This window comes from Sander lucioperca, chromosome 1, assembly GCF_008315115.2.
Source record: "Sander lucioperca isolate FBNREF2018 chromosome 1, SLUC_FBN_1.2, whole genome shotgun sequence".
In the NCBI taxonomy this organism is placed as follows: domain Eukaryota; kingdom Metazoa; phylum Chordata; class Actinopteri; order Perciformes; family Percidae; genus Sander; species Sander lucioperca.
The window spans coordinates 8,382,350-8,400,793 of record NC_050173.1 but is presented as its reverse complement, the minus strand read 5'-3'; the positions used below and the strand labels follow the sequence as shown (position 1 = coordinate 8,400,793).

At 42.5% G+C, this 18,444-nt stretch overlaps 1 protein-coding gene across 4 annotated transcripts in view; it reads left to right on the top strand.

Moving 5' to 3' along the window:
* The window catches only part of abl1 (c-abl oncogene 1, non-receptor tyrosine kinase), a 37,828-nt gene extending 21,125 nt beyond the window's left edge, over positions 1-16,703 (top strand). For 2 of the 4 annotated variants that reach the window (XM_031278125.2, XM_031278127.2), the window contains 10 exons: positions 7,090-7,254; positions 8,351-8,646; positions 10,135-10,407; positions 10,603-10,687; positions 11,335-11,512; positions 12,124-12,308; positions 12,529-12,681; positions 12,776-12,865; positions 13,016-13,144; positions 13,302-16,703. In XM_031278125.2, the coding sequence (XP_031133985.1) occupies positions 7,090-7,254; positions 8,351-8,646; positions 10,135-10,407; positions 10,603-10,687; positions 11,335-11,512; positions 12,124-12,308; positions 12,529-12,681; positions 12,776-12,865; positions 13,016-13,144; positions 13,302-14,959 (3,212 nt within the window). In that variant the 3' untranslated portion in view covers positions 14,960-16,703. Of the gene's footprint in view, positions 1-7,089; positions 7,255-8,350; positions 8,647-10,116; positions 10,408-10,602; positions 10,688-11,334; positions 11,513-12,123; positions 12,309-12,528; positions 12,682-12,775; positions 12,866-13,015; positions 13,145-13,301 lie in introns of all 4 variants that reach the window. The other 2 variants (XM_031278124.2, XM_031278126.2) reach the window with 1 other exon arrangement.
* The last annotated feature ends 1,741 nt before the right edge of the window (positions 16,704-18,444 follow it).

Sequence of the window (18,444 nt, the reverse complement as noted above, 5' to 3'; positions counted from 1 at the left end):
AATCATTGAACAGTATAGGGCTGGATCCGAATATTTGTTCGATGAGTAGGTATTAGATTTTAAATTTAGGGATTTGAATATTCGTTTTTCTGAAAAAACATGCATGCACTGAACTGCCCAGGATTTTGTGTACCAACAGGTGACTGTGTCCTGCAATAACAAAGCAGTCGCTTCATCTCTCGCTTTATTGCCTTTTATTTTCTCTCTTTCCAAACCTGCCTTCAAGTGCAGTCGGAAATCTTGGCTTCCCCCGCTGCTAATGGTATTCGGTACAGCCATAGAACAGTAAAGCGTGTGGGCTCCGACGGGACTTTATGCGTTCAGGTGCCTCTCGTAAACTCATGGTGCAAAACTTGCGTTGCATTTAGCATACCTTGTAATGTTGTTTGCTTTACATAAAAGAATTATCCCAGTCAGCTTATAAACTGAACACTGGAATCGGATTGGTACTCGGTATTGGCCAGGTATCGGTATCAGGACTGAAAAAGTCAGGTCGGTGCATGCCTAAATTGAACCATATCAAATGTATGATCTGAATACGTTCCTCTTGTTCTCCACCACCTTGCATTCAGGTGATGCAAGAGAAATATGTAAGCTAAAGATTTTTCCTCTCTCATCCCTCAGACATATGTGGGTTAGGGCTAGGCCTGACTTCATGGAAGTGGACCACCTATAGATTCATGGTTTTGGACCCAGACTGCTGTTGGTTTCTATTGTGCCAGGTAGTTTGTTGCATTTTGCCTTTAATCCAAGGTGTAAATCAGTGCATTTAAGATGACTGGAATCAAAACTAGCAATTCAATTCAATTTTATTTATAGTATTAAATCATAACAAGAGTTATCTCGAGACACTTTACAGATAGAGTAGGTCTAGACCACACACTATAATTTACAAAGCAGGGTACAAGGACAAAATGGAGCCAGACATATGTTGTATGTTTCTTTTTAAAGTAGTTTGGTTTTTAAGGAAATTTCAGTCCTGCATCAGTGTGTGAGTTTGGGCGCATTCCTATTGCTCATAGCAGTGCAGTCATAGCTATGAAAAGTTCCACACATATTTAATCATTCTGAGTGTCTTATCAGTAATGCAGCCAGGACAAGCTGCAATTCCTCCCACTACATGACTCTGGAGAACTGCCGTCTAATAATGAGCCTTTATTCTGTTTCTTTCTCACTCACACATCCGTAGTTTTCTTTTTCATGTCTTCTATTTTTTTCTCCCGTTTTTTTTGCACGTGTTGTCATGGTCCTTGTGTGCTGTCGCCCTCTCTCAAACAGCTGTGGTATTTGGGGACATGTGTGGCATGTGCTGCTAAAATGCGCTGCCCACACACTTTATGACCAGGCCAAACTCTGGACATATGGTATGTCTTGCTGGCTCTCAGGTCTGCATCTTGTTAGTGGAGCTCTTTTTCTGTCTTGCTTGATCTCTTGCCTCAGCTAAAGCCCAAATTTGACAAAACACGGTTTTGGTCAATTTTGTCAAAACAGTGTTTTTCACTTCAGTCGTAGTGTTATGTTATCTGTATTTTTTATCTACAATATTCATTTGAACCACGCCACTCATGTTTGTGTAACGGAGAGATAAACTGAAATGGAAATCTTTGGCTACTATTTTTCTTTTGCTATATATTAAAAAATGTATAGTTTGGACAGAATATCCACCTGTACAATGTAATCCAATGCAGTATCAATTCAAATACTAATACTCTAAAACTGTGTCAAAGCGGTGTTAATTGGTTTGTACTTGATTGTATGCTTTAAAGCATATCTAATGTTTACAAATAATACTGTTACTTCGTAAAGGACTTAAAGGGATTGTTTGGATTTTTGGAACATTATGTTAAAAGATCTGAACTGCAACTGTAAGACAATACACAAGACCTTGTCAAACTTTTTTCAGATCCCAGTGAACTGAGTAATAGTTGGCTAGTCATTGACATCACTCATCACTGCATGGTAACAAAAAACCTAAAACAGACATATTTTCATTACTGGAATACTTATGTTATATGACTATACATTCTAAGGCTTGAATCTACTACTTTTTGAAAAGTGCCATATAATGCTGTAGGAAAGTGACTGCTTTCCTGAAGAGCCCTTTGTTTCTTTGTTTTTGCACAAAGTGATGTGGGATCATTGTCCACATTTTAGCATGAGGCACATACACTTACCTTGAAGATTATTAGGAACACCTGTTCAATTTTTTGTTAATGCAATTATCTAATCAACCAATCACTTGGAAGCTGCATTTAGAGGTGTTGTCCAGGTCTAGACAATCTCCTGAACCCCAAACTGAATGTCAGAATGGGAACGAAAGGTGATCTAAGCAACTTTGAGCGTGGCATGGTTGTTGGTGCCACACGGGCTGGTTTGAGTATTTTCCAATCTGCTCAGTTACTGGGATTTTCATGCACAACCATTTCTAGGGTTTACAAAGAATGGTCTGAAAAAGGAAAAACATCTAGTATGCGGCAGTCCTGTGGGCAAAAACGCCTTGTTGATGCTTGAGGTCAGAGGAGAATGGGCCGACTAATTCCAGCTGATAGAAGATCAACTTTGACTCAAATAACCACTCGTTACAACCGAGGTATGCAGCCAAGCATTTGTGAAGCCACAACACACACAACCTTGAGGCAGATGGGCTACACCAGCAGAAGACCCCACCGGGTACCACTCATCTCCACTAAAAATAGGAAAATGAGGCTACAATTTGCACAAGCTCACCAAAATTGGACCTTTCAAGACTGGAAAAATGTTGCCTGGTCTGATGAGTCTCGATTTCTGTAGAGACATTCAGATGGTAGAGTCAGAATTTGGCGTAAACAGAATGAGAACATGGATCCGTCATGCCTTGTTACCACTGGGCAGGCTGGTGGTGGTGGTGTAATGGTGTGGGGGATGTTTTCTTGGCACACTTTAGGCCCCTTAGTACCAATTGGGCATCGTTTAAATGCCACAGCCTACCTGAGCATTGTTTCTGACCATGTCCATCCCTTTATGACCACCATGTACCCATCCTCTGATGGCTACTTCCAGCAGTATAATGCACCATGTCACAAAGCTCAAATCATTTCAAATTGGTTTCTTGAACATGACAATGAGTTCACCGTACTAAAATGGTCCCCACAGTCACCAGATATCAACCCAATAGAACATCTTTGGGATGTGGTGGAACAGGAGCTTCGTGCCCTGGATGCGCATCCCACAAATCTCCATCAACTGCAAGATGCTATCCTATCAATATGGGCCAACATTTCTAAAGAATGCTTCCAGCACCTTGTTGAATCAATGCCACGAAGAATTAAGGCAGTTCTGAAGGCGAAAGGGGGTCAAACACGCTATTAGTAGGGTGTTCCTAATAATCTTCAAGGTGAGTGTAGATACATGCATCTTTTACAGCTGAGGGAAGCACCCCTGATTGTTGCTTCAAAATGCAACAGGTTTCTCTTTTTTTAGGACTGACATCCCAGAGACAAAATGGCACATTTGGCTTTGATTGTGTCAGTGTGCTCAGGCTGGTGAGTCTAACTTGGCAGAAGAGGCTGTGTGAAAGTCTTTCACCGGCCTAGTCCTGACACACTGATGCCTGCAACTTGTCAACAATGCCATGTGACTGGCTGTGGGCCACATATGTTCTGTTTACTTCCTTCGGGGTATTTGAAGCTCCTCCAGCTGGGTTGGACACACCTGGGGTTGTACACCATCTCCCAGAAGCAGGATCAAATTTGATATTAATTCCTTGTCACCCACACTGTCACAGAAAAAAACTTTGATTGGCAAATAATGCTTTAATGCACTGAATTTATTATCTTTGGCAGGAAAATCATTTAATTATAAACCACTATTGATTTTAAGTTTTTGTTTTTAAACTTGACTAGACCAAGATAACATTGCTGCAGTTCGTGAGTCAAGCGCTCCCAACTTCAGTTTTATGAGCGAAGCTAGAGTGCATAAGAAAGGAGATGGAGTTGCCATTTGTTTAATAATTCTATCCAGTGCAATTGGAAATTAGATTTTTTCAAATAGGTTGCTCTTTAGTTAAATTCCTCACGTCAAGCTCCATTCTTAAACATCTAAAGGTGGCCACCTAAATACAGTGCATTTCTTTTTGATGACTTTGCTGAACTGCTGTCTATCATCTGCATTGACTTTCACTGTGTATTTATATTTGGTGATTAAAGGGCACGCTCTGGACTTAATCATCCAGGTGCATCAAGACCAGGAGAGTGGATCACGTCAGTCCATTTCTATGGTATTCACTGGCTTCCTGTTTGTCAAAATAATGATTTTAAAATACTTCTGTTGATTAATAAAGCACTAAATGGTTGAGGGTCAAAATACATTTCTGATCTGTTGCTCCGCTATGAACTGTCCAGGCCCCTTCACATCGTCTGAGACGGGTCTTCTTTCTGTCCCCAGAGTCAAAACTACACATGGACAAGCAGTGTTCAATTTTTATGCACCACATATCTGAAATATCCCCTAAAACTTAAGATCTGCTCCAAATCTCAGTTCTTTTACATCAGGGTTTAAACCTTTTCTGTTTGCCACTGCATTTTATTAGGCTACACGTGGGATTATTTATATCTTGTACTGTGGCTTTAAATTATCAAATCTCTTCTATAATCCTTATATTGTGATAAATAAAACACAGTTGTAGTACAGTACACAGGTTCTGGATGTTTTGGGTTTTTTACCCCTTGATCTCCTTCAGACCAGACAGACCTTAGCACTCCTACAAGCATAATGTCTGTAAAAGATACATCAGATGATCTCACTCATTCTTTTTGCAGAAATACTGTAGACTTTTTTTTTTTCAACTAACAAACACTTCTGCAATAAAATGTGGTGAGCAAGTCGTAATATGCTACATTATGTAACTGGAGGACTTGGTTTTGCTCCAGTGCTTTCCATCTTATGATGGAAAGTTTGTATCTCCAAAATATTACATTTTCAGAAAAACAGCCTTGACAATGTGTCTTAGATATAATCAGGTGAATCCCGTAGCTTTTCAAAGGGTTGTATGTGCCTAAAGGGTAAAAGGAAATATACAATTATCAAAACCATAAGATATATGGTTTTCAATTGACAGAGATGGTACAGTGGATAGCTGTTCCATCTTGTTTGGGTGTATGCAAGTGGGAAATGCTTAAAGTTGTCCACAATTTTCCTGCCTGCGGTACTAGTGGTATGATATGATGCACTAATATAAAACTGTCATTGACAGCTGGTTTTATGTTTCACCAGACTGTGACCAGCATTTCAGACATGTTGACAAAGGTCTACCTCTGTTGGCTACTGAGCTATCCTAAGCGGTTTCAACTGTAAATCTTTGTTAATCCACTGAGCTGTGAGATTTGACATATCACTGGGGCGGACATTTTGACACTGGGGCGGACACTGGGGCTCCAACTGTCCATTCTTAACATGGAATAAGGTTTATGATAGCAGGCCATAGATGTCCAGTGGAACAGATTCTGTGATGTGAGTAAATTCATCTCTTACTGGAGTCTTCTCTGTTGTCAGAGACTTTCTAGAATTTTTAATTATGTAGGCTACATGCATAATCTAGTTTGGGCAACACAAACGGCTAGAAAACAACACCTAAAATGATCACAGCTATTCATTGTTTTTAACTGCCAATAGGCCTGATAATGAAATAAGTTTATAGTTGCCTCTTTTTGAGCCATAGACTTGCAGTGGTATGTTCCTCATGGTAAGTATGTCTCCTGGAGTTAAACTTGCACTTTGAAAAATGTGTCAGTCTTTGAGAATAGTTTACTTCCTAGGTCCTGTTTGAGTTTTAGAAAGTATTTTATTTTGATATTTATGTCATGATGTGTGAAAACGGATGTCACAATTGTAACTGCAAATATGTTTTAAATTCATTCGTCATTTTTTGCACGATGAAAATAATAGCTTTTGGATTATGTTGAGCTTTTTTTAGTGTTGTGGGTAATTTTACAGTTGAACAAGGGCATACTTTCTAAATGACTTAAGAAAGATTATACAAGTCAGTATTTGTTGTCCGGTGTTAACAAAGCCCCAGACTCTGAAAATACAAAGCAATGGAAAAAAATGTAGAAGCTCAAAGCTATTTTACCATTTAATGTTTAACGCATTGCTGTGCTTGGCCAGTAATACTTTAGTTTGTCTCATGTCAGTAGCTAGCCACTATATTTAATTATCTTTAAAAAGAGAATTGGAAGCTAAAGTTCAGTTTCAGTGTGTTTTGTCACTTTTTGTTTGGTTGGTTTTCTAATGGCACCAAAATAATTCCTCCTCAAATCTTCCTGTGTGAAATTCTCACTGGAAGGTGAAAACCTAGTGCAGCTGTAGCCTGTTGTCTCTGTTGGAAGGATGTGAGTGTTTGTGATCTGGGGGGATGAAATATAAGATGCCTCTAAAACATGTGTGACAACAGCTGAGCAAGCCACACAATAAAGCTCTCGTCACTCTTCTGTTCTCTCTCTTCCTCTCACCCTTTTCTTCTTTTCTCCTCATTCTTTCCATTTTCCACATTTTGCAATTTGGCCTTCTGTTTTATTGCTCTAAAATTGCTATAATTCAAGCTGTGCGTGTAATTAACAACTATAAGTTAAAGCACTTTGAACTCGGGCTCATTACCTGTGAGTGCAAGCACATCCATTTTACAGCTACAGTGAAAATTCATGCTGAGACACATTCTCACGATGCAGTGTGTGGTAGCTGTAGGTATTCACGACAATGAAAACTAAGCAGGGTTAATCCAGGAAATGAAAAGTTATAGAGACAGCGGGGACACAGTGGGTCACACATGATCAGGTTTATTACTCTAATCCCACTTTGGGATCACAGCTGAGGACCTGCTTGTTGGAGCAAGGCCCAGTTGAAGGGGATGTAGAAGGCTTTAAATGACACATGGAGAGGCAACAGTTGACTTTGTTGCTGTATCATCCTACATGTGTGAAGCCGTATGGGGAAAACTGCCTCACAATGTTGCTGCATACCAAACGGATCTCCCTCAGTCTCCCATCGGCAATGCATTGTTTGATGTTTTTACCTCACATTTTAGTGAACTGCATGTGTTCTCTTTTGTTTTTTCAGAAGCTCTCCAGAGACCAGACTTTGAGAGTCAGGGTCTGACAGAAGCGGGCCGCTGGAACTCCAAAGAGAACCTTTTGGCTGGACCCAGTGAGAATGACCCCAACCTGTTTGTTGCACTCTATGATTTTGTAGCCAGTGGTGACAACACACTCAGCATAACTAAAGGTAAGTAAAAGAGAAAAATAAGGCTATTCTTTCTCATAAGTTTATGTAGAGTAGTTTGTGTTCAACTAGGAATGATTCACATCATTTTGATATTGTGTGTTACTGGTATGGTTGTAATCACAAATATGTTTTATATTTTTGACTAACCTAACTGTCACTACTGTAATGACATTCAAAGTCACTAAAAAAAGTCTCAATAAGGTTATGCATCTTGGGGATCTGCTTATTTACTTCCCGTCTCCTTCCTTCTCTGTCTTCATCCCCGTCTGACTCTCACTTCCTGTCGATGGCCTCACTCATGTTTTTTTTTTTTTTTCTTCTTCTAAACCGACTACAAAACAATACCACAGATGGATCACACAGACAAACAGAGGAAGGAAGGAGAGAACATATGCACCGGAATAAACAAGAAAATATCATGTAAAGCAATGCTTTCAAGTTAATTTTAATATGAGCCGCTGCACAAAAAAGGTTTGTTTTTACTTGTATATTGGTCAACAAAACTTGGCCATCTGTAGGATTTAAATGTGTAAATCTTTTTTAAAGATTATTTTTTTGGGCTTTTCCGCCTTTAATTTAGCTATACAGCTAGGTGAGAAAGGGGGGAGAGAGAGGGGAAAGACATGCAGGAAATCGTCACAGGTCGGATTCGAACCCTGGACCTCTGCGTAAAGAGGCATTAACCTCAGGATATGTGCGCCTGCTCTACCCACTGAGCCAACCCGGCCACTAAATGTGTAATTTAAAGTTAGTTTTTTTGTTCTATCCATTTTAAACCAACGTAAAGTAGTGGATTTCTTTAGTCACGGTCACCAAATGATTGGTTGAAAAGAAAGCCCCTGCCAGAGATTCTGATCTGAGGAAACATGACTTCAGATACATGCAGAGTTCATTTCAAGTGCAGTGTCCTGCCACAATAGCCTGTTCTTAATGCAAAGAATATGGAAGATGCACAACAATCACACTCCTGGAAATACTCTTTCTGAGATCACAAGAAAGAGCTGTAACCATTAAAGATACTATTTGTGTATGGATGTGCTGCCAATGAGGTACTTCCTGGATAATTTAAACATGTTTAATCTCACACGTTGACTAGGAGAGAAGCTGCGTGTGCTCGGTTACAACCACAACGGCGAGTGGTGCGAGGCACAGACCAAGAATGGCCAGGGTTGGGTGCCTTCCAACTACATCACCCCTGTCAACAGCCTGGAGAAGCACAGCTGGTACCATGGCCCCGTGTCGCGCAACGCTGCAGAGTACCTGCTCAGCTCGGGCATCAACGGAAGCTTTCTGGTCCGCGAGAGTGAGAGCAGCCCCGGCCAGAGGTCCATTTCTCTGCGGTACGAGGGGAGAGTCTACCATTACAGGATTAACACTGCGTCTGACGGCAAGGTAGGCATCAGCTAGCGAACACATACCGTATATACACACACCAAGAATGTCTTCTGTCTGCTTAATAATAAAGGTGGGAAATGCTAAAAAAGAAAAGGTATGAGGTTTTGGATAATAGATTACTTGAAATCATAAATGTGAAGAACTCCGTTTGGGCAAAGAACGCAGCGTATCTGGAGCACATGGATAGGGAGAGCTTTAAATGAGGTGCAGGGTACCACATCCTGATGGTCATGGAAGATAAATGTAGGCCTTATTTCTATGTATGGCTGAATTTCCTCTATGGGATTCCCCCAAATTGCAATGTCAATCGAGAAGCCGCTTTTGGCTGCGTCACCCTCCTGTCTGTGATGCAGCGAGGTGAGCTAGATTGAGGAACGCAAGCCATGACAAGAATGCCTATAACCACCACTGTGCCGCTCATAATGGCCAGCAGACACAAGGCCAGCCAGACACTGACGCCCATGCTAAGACATGCATTAGCACAGACAGATGCAGCCAAGTATGCACGCACACACACACACACACACACACACACACACACACACACACACACACACACACACACACACACACACACACACACAAGATTTCCCCGTCTCATTGTTTTCCATCCTCCCACTGAGCTACAACTCAAGAGTCTGGTATGATAGACTTCTCCAATAATTTCAGATTACCTCAGCACTCCCCTGAGCTGCAGCTTTGTTTCACACTGACTCTGTGGTTAATACTGCTCTGAATACCTAAGGTTTTTATGTTATATTTCCCCCCTTAATTTAGTAAATGGTCAAAGTTTAAGCCACGAGAGCGGCCAACCGAACATGAAATCCTCTTTTAGATTTCAAAGGTCTTTTCACTACAACTTTTCTGTTCACAAGTAAAGAAATGCAGTGTAGATTGTAGAGAGTCATTTTTAGGGTTATGTAAGACTTGGACAATGGAAAAGACTGTGTCCACTGAGCCCTGACCAATATCCTTCCCTCTACCAGCTTCCTGACTAGTGCCTTGTGAGTTTTGAGACCGTTCTTTATGAAGATAATGTTTTAGTGTGGTTTTGTCAAGACTTGGTAGATGATTTCATGCTGTATTACTGGCACTTTGCCAGTTATATCTGGTCTTATACATTTCCCTGATATCACTTGAATGATGTGTTAGCACTACCAATTTAATGCATTATTACACAAATAGTCATGTAATGAAAACCATTTGGCAACATCTGTTTATTAATATCTTAACAGCTGTGTTGCAATGTTTTGACAGTCCTTTGACCTGTCTTAAGTACAGAATTTAAAATTTTGAAAATAAAATAATTTTGACCTTTTTAATAATTGACCTTTGTAGTAATCAAAAATCCCAAACTATTGCAGATATTTGGTTTAGGAATTAGTGTTATCACAAGTTAGTTGCTAAAAGAATTCTGTCGATATCCTAAACTGAACTGACCTCTCATGTGCATCTACTCAATTGTAGAATCTCTTTCTCCTCCAGCTGTACGTGTCGTCGGAAAGCCGTTTCAACACGCTGGCGGAACTGGTGCACCACCATTCCACGGTGGCCGACGGCCTCATCACCACGCTGCACTACCCGGCACCGAAGCGCAACAAGCCCACCATCTACGGAGTTTCTCCCAACTACGATAAGTGGGAGATGGAGCGCACTGACATTACCATGAAGCACAAGCTGGGAGGGGGCCAGTACGGGGAAGTGTACGAGGGTGTTTGGAAGAAGTACAACCTCACCGTGGCTGTCAAGACACTAAAGGTAAATGGACGTTGACAAAGAGGAAAGGGCATATGTCAGTATTCATCTAGTCAAGTGGAAACATTTTAACACCTACTATAGTAACACGGTATCAGCTATAAATCTGGCTGAATAATGCTACCATCTGGTGTTGTATGGATGCAACTGTAACCAGCCTATGCTTGCGCTCACTTTTTCCCCAATAACTGTGTCCAGGAGGATACGATGGAGGTGGAGGAGTTTCTCAAGGAGGCCGCTGTTATGAAAGAGATCAAACACCCCAACCTGGTACAACTGTTAGGTATGTTAACTTAGTGTATCGTTTAACCTCTGCGTTTAAGTAGAGGATTTCTTTTGGCTCAGATGAACTACTGACCTACCCTGGAAATCCAGAGTTCTCGCGAGAGCACAGTTTGAATTTGCTCAGCGAGTCACTCTGGCATTGAGTAATGATGCTCATTAACTATGCCCTTGTAGCCGAGCTGCACCAATCACATCTGTGTATCTGATATAGGCGGGCCAGAGGCGAGCTAAATAGATGACGCCAGTTTAATCTACCAGTTAGCTCCGCTGGTAGCTAAGCATATATGGGGCTCTGGATACGTCACCCCGTGTATTGTTGTGATTGGTTGTAGTGTTATCCAATTGCATGCAGTGAGATTTTCAAATGCATGCTTGGTGCCGCAACTCGAGTTGGGCCATTTTCATTACTCAATGCCAGACCCTTAATCTTTCGGATTTGGGTCTGGATTTCCAGGCTACTACTGACCAGGGTCTTTTGCAGATGTACTAAATCATGTTTGCAGGTTAAATAGTTTATAGTCCAATGCAGCTGTATATTTTCAAGATTTTCTTTTCTGCATTGCAAGCTAATGAAAGTAAATACAAACACACATGTTAAGTGAATATTGATGCGTTTTTTGTTTTGCAAACTCCTTTCCTTGGTAGGTGTGTGCACACGCGAGCCGCCGTTCTACATCATCACAGAGTTCATGACCCATGGTAACCTGCTCGACTACCTGAGGGAGTGCAACAGAGAGGAGGTCAATGCAGTGGTGCTGCTGCACATGGCCACACAGATCTCCTCTGCCATGGAGTACCTGGAGAAAAAAAACTTTATACACAGGTGGGTGTAAAGATCTTACTTTTCCTTGTTCAAGTCTAAATTTAATCGAAGAGATCGTACAGTATTGATTATGAGTAAATTGATTTCAGTTATCAAAAGTTTGTCAGGCAGCCGGATTACCTATCTTCAGTAGTGTTGACTCAGTCAGAGCTGCATAAATACTAAAGAAAACATCTTCTTTGTCCTTTTCTTAGTTCTTTTCTCTTTTTTCCCCATTCCTGAGACTTGTATCACAGACAAGTTCATGTTGTTACATAGCTCGTTTGTTCTGGCACGTTTAACTAGGTCCTTGTTAGAAGCAAGGAAATGATTTATGTCTTTCATATTTGCGAAACTGCATTTAAATTTTTTAACCTGACAAGACTCAGCTTTTGCCTCTGCTCAACAAAAAACATCTGTAGAAAATTTGTCTTGTTTTTACAAGACATTATTTTTGTCTTACTCTTTCTTTGTTTTTGTCTTTTTTTTTTTCTTCTTCTTCTTACTAATGGCTAATGTGTTCAAATCAGCGTGGGTATTTTTGGACTAGTTTACTGTTTGTTTCTGTTTTTAGAAAGTCAGGATTCCACCACAACCTCCTGTTCATCATTTCACCTCTTTGTCTCCTGCAGGGACTTAGCTGCCCGCAACTGTCTGGTCGGGGAGAACCACCTGGTAAAGGTTGCAGACTTCGGCCTGAGCAGGCTAATGACTGGAGACACTTACACAGCTCACGCTGGGGCCAAGTTCCCTATCAAGTGGACTGCTCCAGAGAGTCTGGCCTACAACAAATTCTCTATTAAGTCTGATGTCTGGGGTAAGTTTGATCTCATCGCTGAATGCTAAAATGGATTCCTGATGTTCTTGCTTGAATAGCTCATTTCTTTCAGGTTCCTATTCAACAAGGGGAAGCAATTTTACACGTTTCACATATTCCCAGCCATGACTTTACATTCCAGTCATTTAGCTCTTGACATGTTTCTGTTGTTGATTGTTGTATGATAGCACAACTAGCTGTCTTGTGCCTACATCTCCAGCATTCGGTGTGCTGCTGTGGGAGATCGCCACCTACGGCATGTCTCCCTACCCCGGCATCGACCTGTCCCAAGTGTACGAGCTGCTGGAGAAGGACTACCGTATGGACCGACCAGAGGGCTGCCCCGAGAAGGTCTACGAGCTCATGAGGGACTGTGAGTAGCAAAACTCATCCATCCACAATATGGTTATTCTATTGGAAGGACTTTTTAATTACTTTTTTTTTTGTTGTTGTTGTCTTCCTGTCAGGTTGGAGGTGGAACCCCTCAGAACGTCCATCTTTTGCTGAAACCCACCAAGCCTTTGAGACCATGTTCCAGGAGTCCAGCATATCTGATGGTCAGTGCTGTTTTTTTTAAAATCCAAAGCACCTTTTACTTGTGGGTGTTATTTTCTAATATCCACAGTTACCCTCTTGTAATGGTTCTTCTGTCATAGTTATTAAGATGGGATAAGATGGTTAATTCTTGACTGTATCTTTACTGTTAGAGGTGGAAAAGGAGCTGGGCAAGAAAGGGAAGAAGGCGACATTAGGCCCCGTCCAGCAGGCTCCAGAGCTGCCCACCAAAACCAGAACTCTCCGCAAAAACATGGACAACCGGGATGGAGATAGTCCAGGTGAGACACATTTACACCTAGTGCGCCTCCTGCCCTTGTTGCTACAACTTGTTGTAAAATAATACATATTTTTTTTCAAGATTGTTAGTACGATAATTCGTGAAAGTATTCTTCCATATCAATGATGATTTCCTGGTTCTTTTGGGCTCTACCTCAGACCCAGTGGAGCTGGAGGTAGCTGTGTCGTCACCCATGCTCCCCAGGAAAGAGCGCCCCCTCCTGGACAGTAACCTCAATGAGGATGACCGCTTGATTCCCAAAGACAAGACCCGTGGCAGTGGCTTTCTCAGTCTCATAAAGAAAAAGAAAAAGAATGCACCAGCTCCGCCCAAACGCAGCTCCTCTTTCAAAGATATGGACTTCCACCCTGACAGGAGGGGCGTGACTCCAGATCCTCGAGACAGCGACGGCTTCAACAACGGTGCATCATTGGCCATTAATGACATCACACATGGCCTCGACTCTGCAAAGTTCCTGGGTAACAATAATGGGGCAGGAGGCATCCCCAACGGGGCTCCTACCTACCCAGGACCTTTGTTTCCTAGGAAGAAGGGAGCTCCTGCAGTGCCTGGCCCTGGAGGAAAAGCAGCTACAACACCGCCCAGTGAGGAGGAATCCATGTCTAACTCGAAGCGTTTTCTCCGGTCCTCTAGCATGCACACCGGCTCAGATGGCACTGAATGGAAGTCTGTCACACTACCGCGAGACCTCGGCCAGCGCCACTTTGACTCAGGCACCATCGGGAGCAAGCCAGCTCTTCCACGCAAGAGAACCAGTGAGCAGAAAGGGGAAAACAACCGTCGAATGGGCACCCTGACTCCACCGCCACGTCTGAACACCTCATCGGATGGTTCCTCTCCTTTCTTAGGCAAAGAGACTGATGCCAGTCCTGGTTCCAGCCCTCAGGCATTAACACCTAAGGTGGTCAGGAGACCAGGGTTGCCGGGATTGGAGAACTCCAAGACCAGCGCTCTCCACGCTGAGCTTCTCAAGCCCAATGTGTTCCCTGCTTTAGGGGCAGCTGGAGATGAGTGCAGGGCCCGCAGACACAAGCACAGTGTGGACTCTTCATCCGTCAGGGAACGAGGAAAGTTACAGAAACCCAAGCCAGCCCCACCTCCGCCACCCACCAATGCCAAGACGGGCAAGATTTCCCGCAGCCCCACTCAAGAACTCCCCACCACCTCAGACATTAAAGCTAAGGGCCTCCCCTCTCTCTCAGACCCTCACCATACAACCACTGCCAGTGACCAAGCCCGTTCCCCCCTCATTGAGGGCTCCAAGAAGCTGCCTCTGGGCTCCACCTCCAAACCTCAACCGTTAAAGACCTCCACCTCAGTGAGCGCCTCCCTCTCCAGCCAGAGCCTAGGAGGCTTCTCTTCCTCCCTCACCTCCCCCGGCGATCTGAGCTCACCCACTGCCTTCATCCCCCTAGTGAACACCCGCCGCTCCCTCCGCAAGACTGCACCCCGCCAGGCTGCCGAGCGTACCCCCAACTCGGCCGTGACGCGCGAGATGGTGCTGGAAGGCACCGAGCTGCTCCGCGCAGCCATTTGTCGCAACTCGGAGCAGACGGGTAGCCACAGTGCTGTGCTCGAGGCCGGCAAGAACCTGTCAAAGTACTGCGTGAGCTACGTCGACTCCATACAGCAGATGAGGAACAAGTTTGCCTTCCGCGAGGCCATCAACAAACTTGAGAACAGTCTGCGTGAGCTGCAAATCTGCCCCACCGCCACAGGGGGCGCCAACGCACAGCAGGACTTCAGCAAGCTGCTGTCCTCTGTCAAAGAGATTGGTGACATTGTTCAGAGGTAGCGCCATAAAATCCTAAACTACCAAGATGTAAAACTGATATCAACTGTATCTTACCAAACCCTTTTATCTGAGCATGCGCACGTACTGCGGCCCATGCCGAGCTTGTGCCGGAGATCTGAGGGTAAAGCCTGCGGTTGAGCAGCAACAGAGTGTAGGTCTCAGACTACAGCACATTCTGAAACACTTAAGCCTGTGGTTATTGTGGATGGAATCAAAGGAATCTCTCTGTAGACGTCGTCTGACAGAATTTGCAATATTGAAAAGCCCTAACCATGACTAAACGGTGTCTTTTGGCCTTCATGAGAGGCAAGAGACCAATTCTTTATCAACATGACTTTTCACCAATCATTTATGAAATGATCATGTCTTATCTATTCTGGTTGTTTTCCCCTTTATCGATGACACTAGTACAAAAGAGGCCCGTGATACTCGTTTCCATCACTGTTAGTGTTTGATTTTTCATCGATGTCGATGACAATGAGCAAAAACAAAACACTTAACCTCATCTTGTTCTAGGATTCCTTCTAACACTTAAACAACTGATCTCATTTTTCCATTTTCACGTGTAAGGATTAGGGAGCTTCTGGAATCACAGTGTTTATAACCTGATGCCTCCAACACATCCCAACGTATTGCATTGCTTTGTACCATTTCATCAGTGATTGGTTGTGTGTTGAGTGATGAAAATGTGTCAGTGTTTGGTCTGTATGAATGCTTTTTGCCATATTTGCGACTATGTGCCATAAAATAATAATGGGAGCAAGCAAATGAGGCAGAATGAGCTTCTGGCCTTCACATTTTTTGCTTCACTGCACACTTCGGTAACAAATAGTGCCTTAAACACTTTTGGCAGTGCTGTACACTTTACAAGTGCAGAAATGTGGCCAAGTGGTTAAGGAATAGCTGTGTGAATTTGTTTGATTTAAGCTTGTGATTGCCATACCAAAAACCTTTGTCTCCAGTCTATACTGGAGAGGGACCAGGGTGCACGATCTGCTACTTAGTGGATCTGTTATTATGTTGTTCTTAGACTGGACCTTTTCATTTTTTTATTTTTATAAAACTGATTCAACTTTCTTTTCATGCCAGTCACAAAAGCCATCAGTAGCAGCTCGGCCTTGCAGCAGCATGCTGTTTGATCTGTAAAGAGGGATCACAGACTGAAACAGTGTTTCTCTGACCACTGAAGGGACTCTCTGCCTGAGAGAGTTAATTTGATGGAGGGTTGATGTCCTATGGTCTAAATGCTGTTTCAGAGGCCTTTCCACCCCAGCAGAAAAAGAAAGATATCCTGGGGGAAACACTGGACTGAAATGTTAATGGATCTCTCATTTGCTGTCTTACAAAATAATGAATAAGTGAGAAGCTGAATATTAGACTAAAAAAACCCACGATATTCCACTGTAACATCATACGTTCCTTTATGCTTGTCAGTAAACCTTGGACATTTTCAGTATTCGTGCTGAAGTCGTCTCACCCCATGTGCCCGGTCTGACTGCGATGCCTGACATGTCAACTGCAAGCTGCCTTGACTTCAACACGGTACTGTCAGTGTTGGCTTATTTTTTTTATTCTGCTCCTTTACCAACCATACCACTACTCAGTCAAAGCTTCCTCACACATTTTGTAGAAAAACTTTGCTTTCCTTTGTAAATATGTTTTCTTTTTCCTGTTTCTCTCTCTCTAGCCTTGGTGCAATTTTTGTTGCAATAAAATACAAAGCAGTTGTGCTACTTGAAATACATTACTGAGTCACGTGCTTTTTCTACACACGTGATCTTTTTCTTCATTAACAGTAATTAATATGCAATCCGTTTGTTTATTAAAGCCTGTTTCTGTAAAAGCAATAACAGATCACAAAACAGACACACAGCAACAGGTTATGTATAATTTATTTTTTCTGTCTAGAGTATTTTGTCATTAAAATCAAAATGTCAACATTTTAAAATCATACACTCAAGAACGCATTGAAATGTTAGCACAGCTCCTTAAAAATTTATACATATGTACTTTTTTTGTACTTGTGGACAGACAAAAGCAGGAAGTGGTCACAGGAAAAAGGAAGACCCAGCCCACCAACTTCCCACAATAACAAACCAATCCCCACTCCCCAAAAGTTAAGACAGCGATGCAGGCCCCTCCCAGGTGGAGGAGCAATGATGGGGTGGAAAAAGAAAACAAACATAAAAGTGCCCCATTCTCCACTCCATACAGAAATGAGAGGAATCAGAGTTTGCAGACATAAATACTAGTTTGCACATAATGTCAATCCACTACCTCCCCTCAACCAATCAACAGGTTCAGTAGTGTGCAGATGGGGTGGTTGGGGGGTGTCTGTCCTTTACATACATTTATTAATAGAAACTATGTTACAGAATTTCCCAAGCATGAATTACAGGCAACCCACTAGCACATCAACTGTACAGATCTTGGCAGAGCCAGCAAATCAATATCTAAATCCCAAGTAGCGAGGTCATCACCGATAGTTTAGAAGCAATATATACAGCTGTCCAATCAGGGAATCACTCTGGTACAGAAAAATTGTACTTTTGAAAAAAAAAAAATTGGATTTTGACAATTTCACTGTTTTTGAGGGGGGGGAGGGGCATGCTCTTGGTGATGTATTATACAAGGCAGATGAACAGATCAGCTTTTCAGTGCAGCACTTGAAATAAGGGAGGGTTGACGGTTTTAAGACCGTGCTGCTGATACTTTAGAGATATTTTAAACATGTGAGCCACTTGCATTTTTGTTATTCTCCAGTAAAATGCAATCATCAATCTAAAAGACTTTTAGATTAAAGACTATTGACTCGACCTGAGTCCAAACAGTGTGAAGAGCAAGTGCAGCAACACAAAGATTAAAAAGTAATAACATTAATTATAATAAGGCAACAAACAAAGAAAGAAAATGCTGGTAATGACAGAATCTGTTGATATGACCTGGGGGAGAGTTTTGGGGTCGGACGGGTGAGGAGAGGGAGAGCTGGTGCAAAGAAACCGATGTGAATGAATCTATCAAAAACAGAAAAGCCATGTTTCTTTTAGTTAAATGAAACTCCCATCAAACTTCTTAACACACAGACACTCACAAACACACACAAGCTGGAAAACACCCAATATTCCTTCCTGCGATATCTCAGAGGAGAGACCGAGGAATTAACTTCAAGGAATTAGTGGGCAATTACTGGTTTTCTAAAATGTCTTCCCTCTTTCTCTCTCCTGAGAACATCAGTGTTGCCGAGCAGCAGAAACAAAATAAATGCCGCAAGCAGGTTTGAATCCTGCCCCACACACACACACACACACACACACACACACACACACACACACACACACACACACACACACACACACACACACACACACACACACACACACACACACACACACACACACACACACACACACACACACACACACACACACACACACACACACACACACACACACACACACACACACACACACACACACACACACACA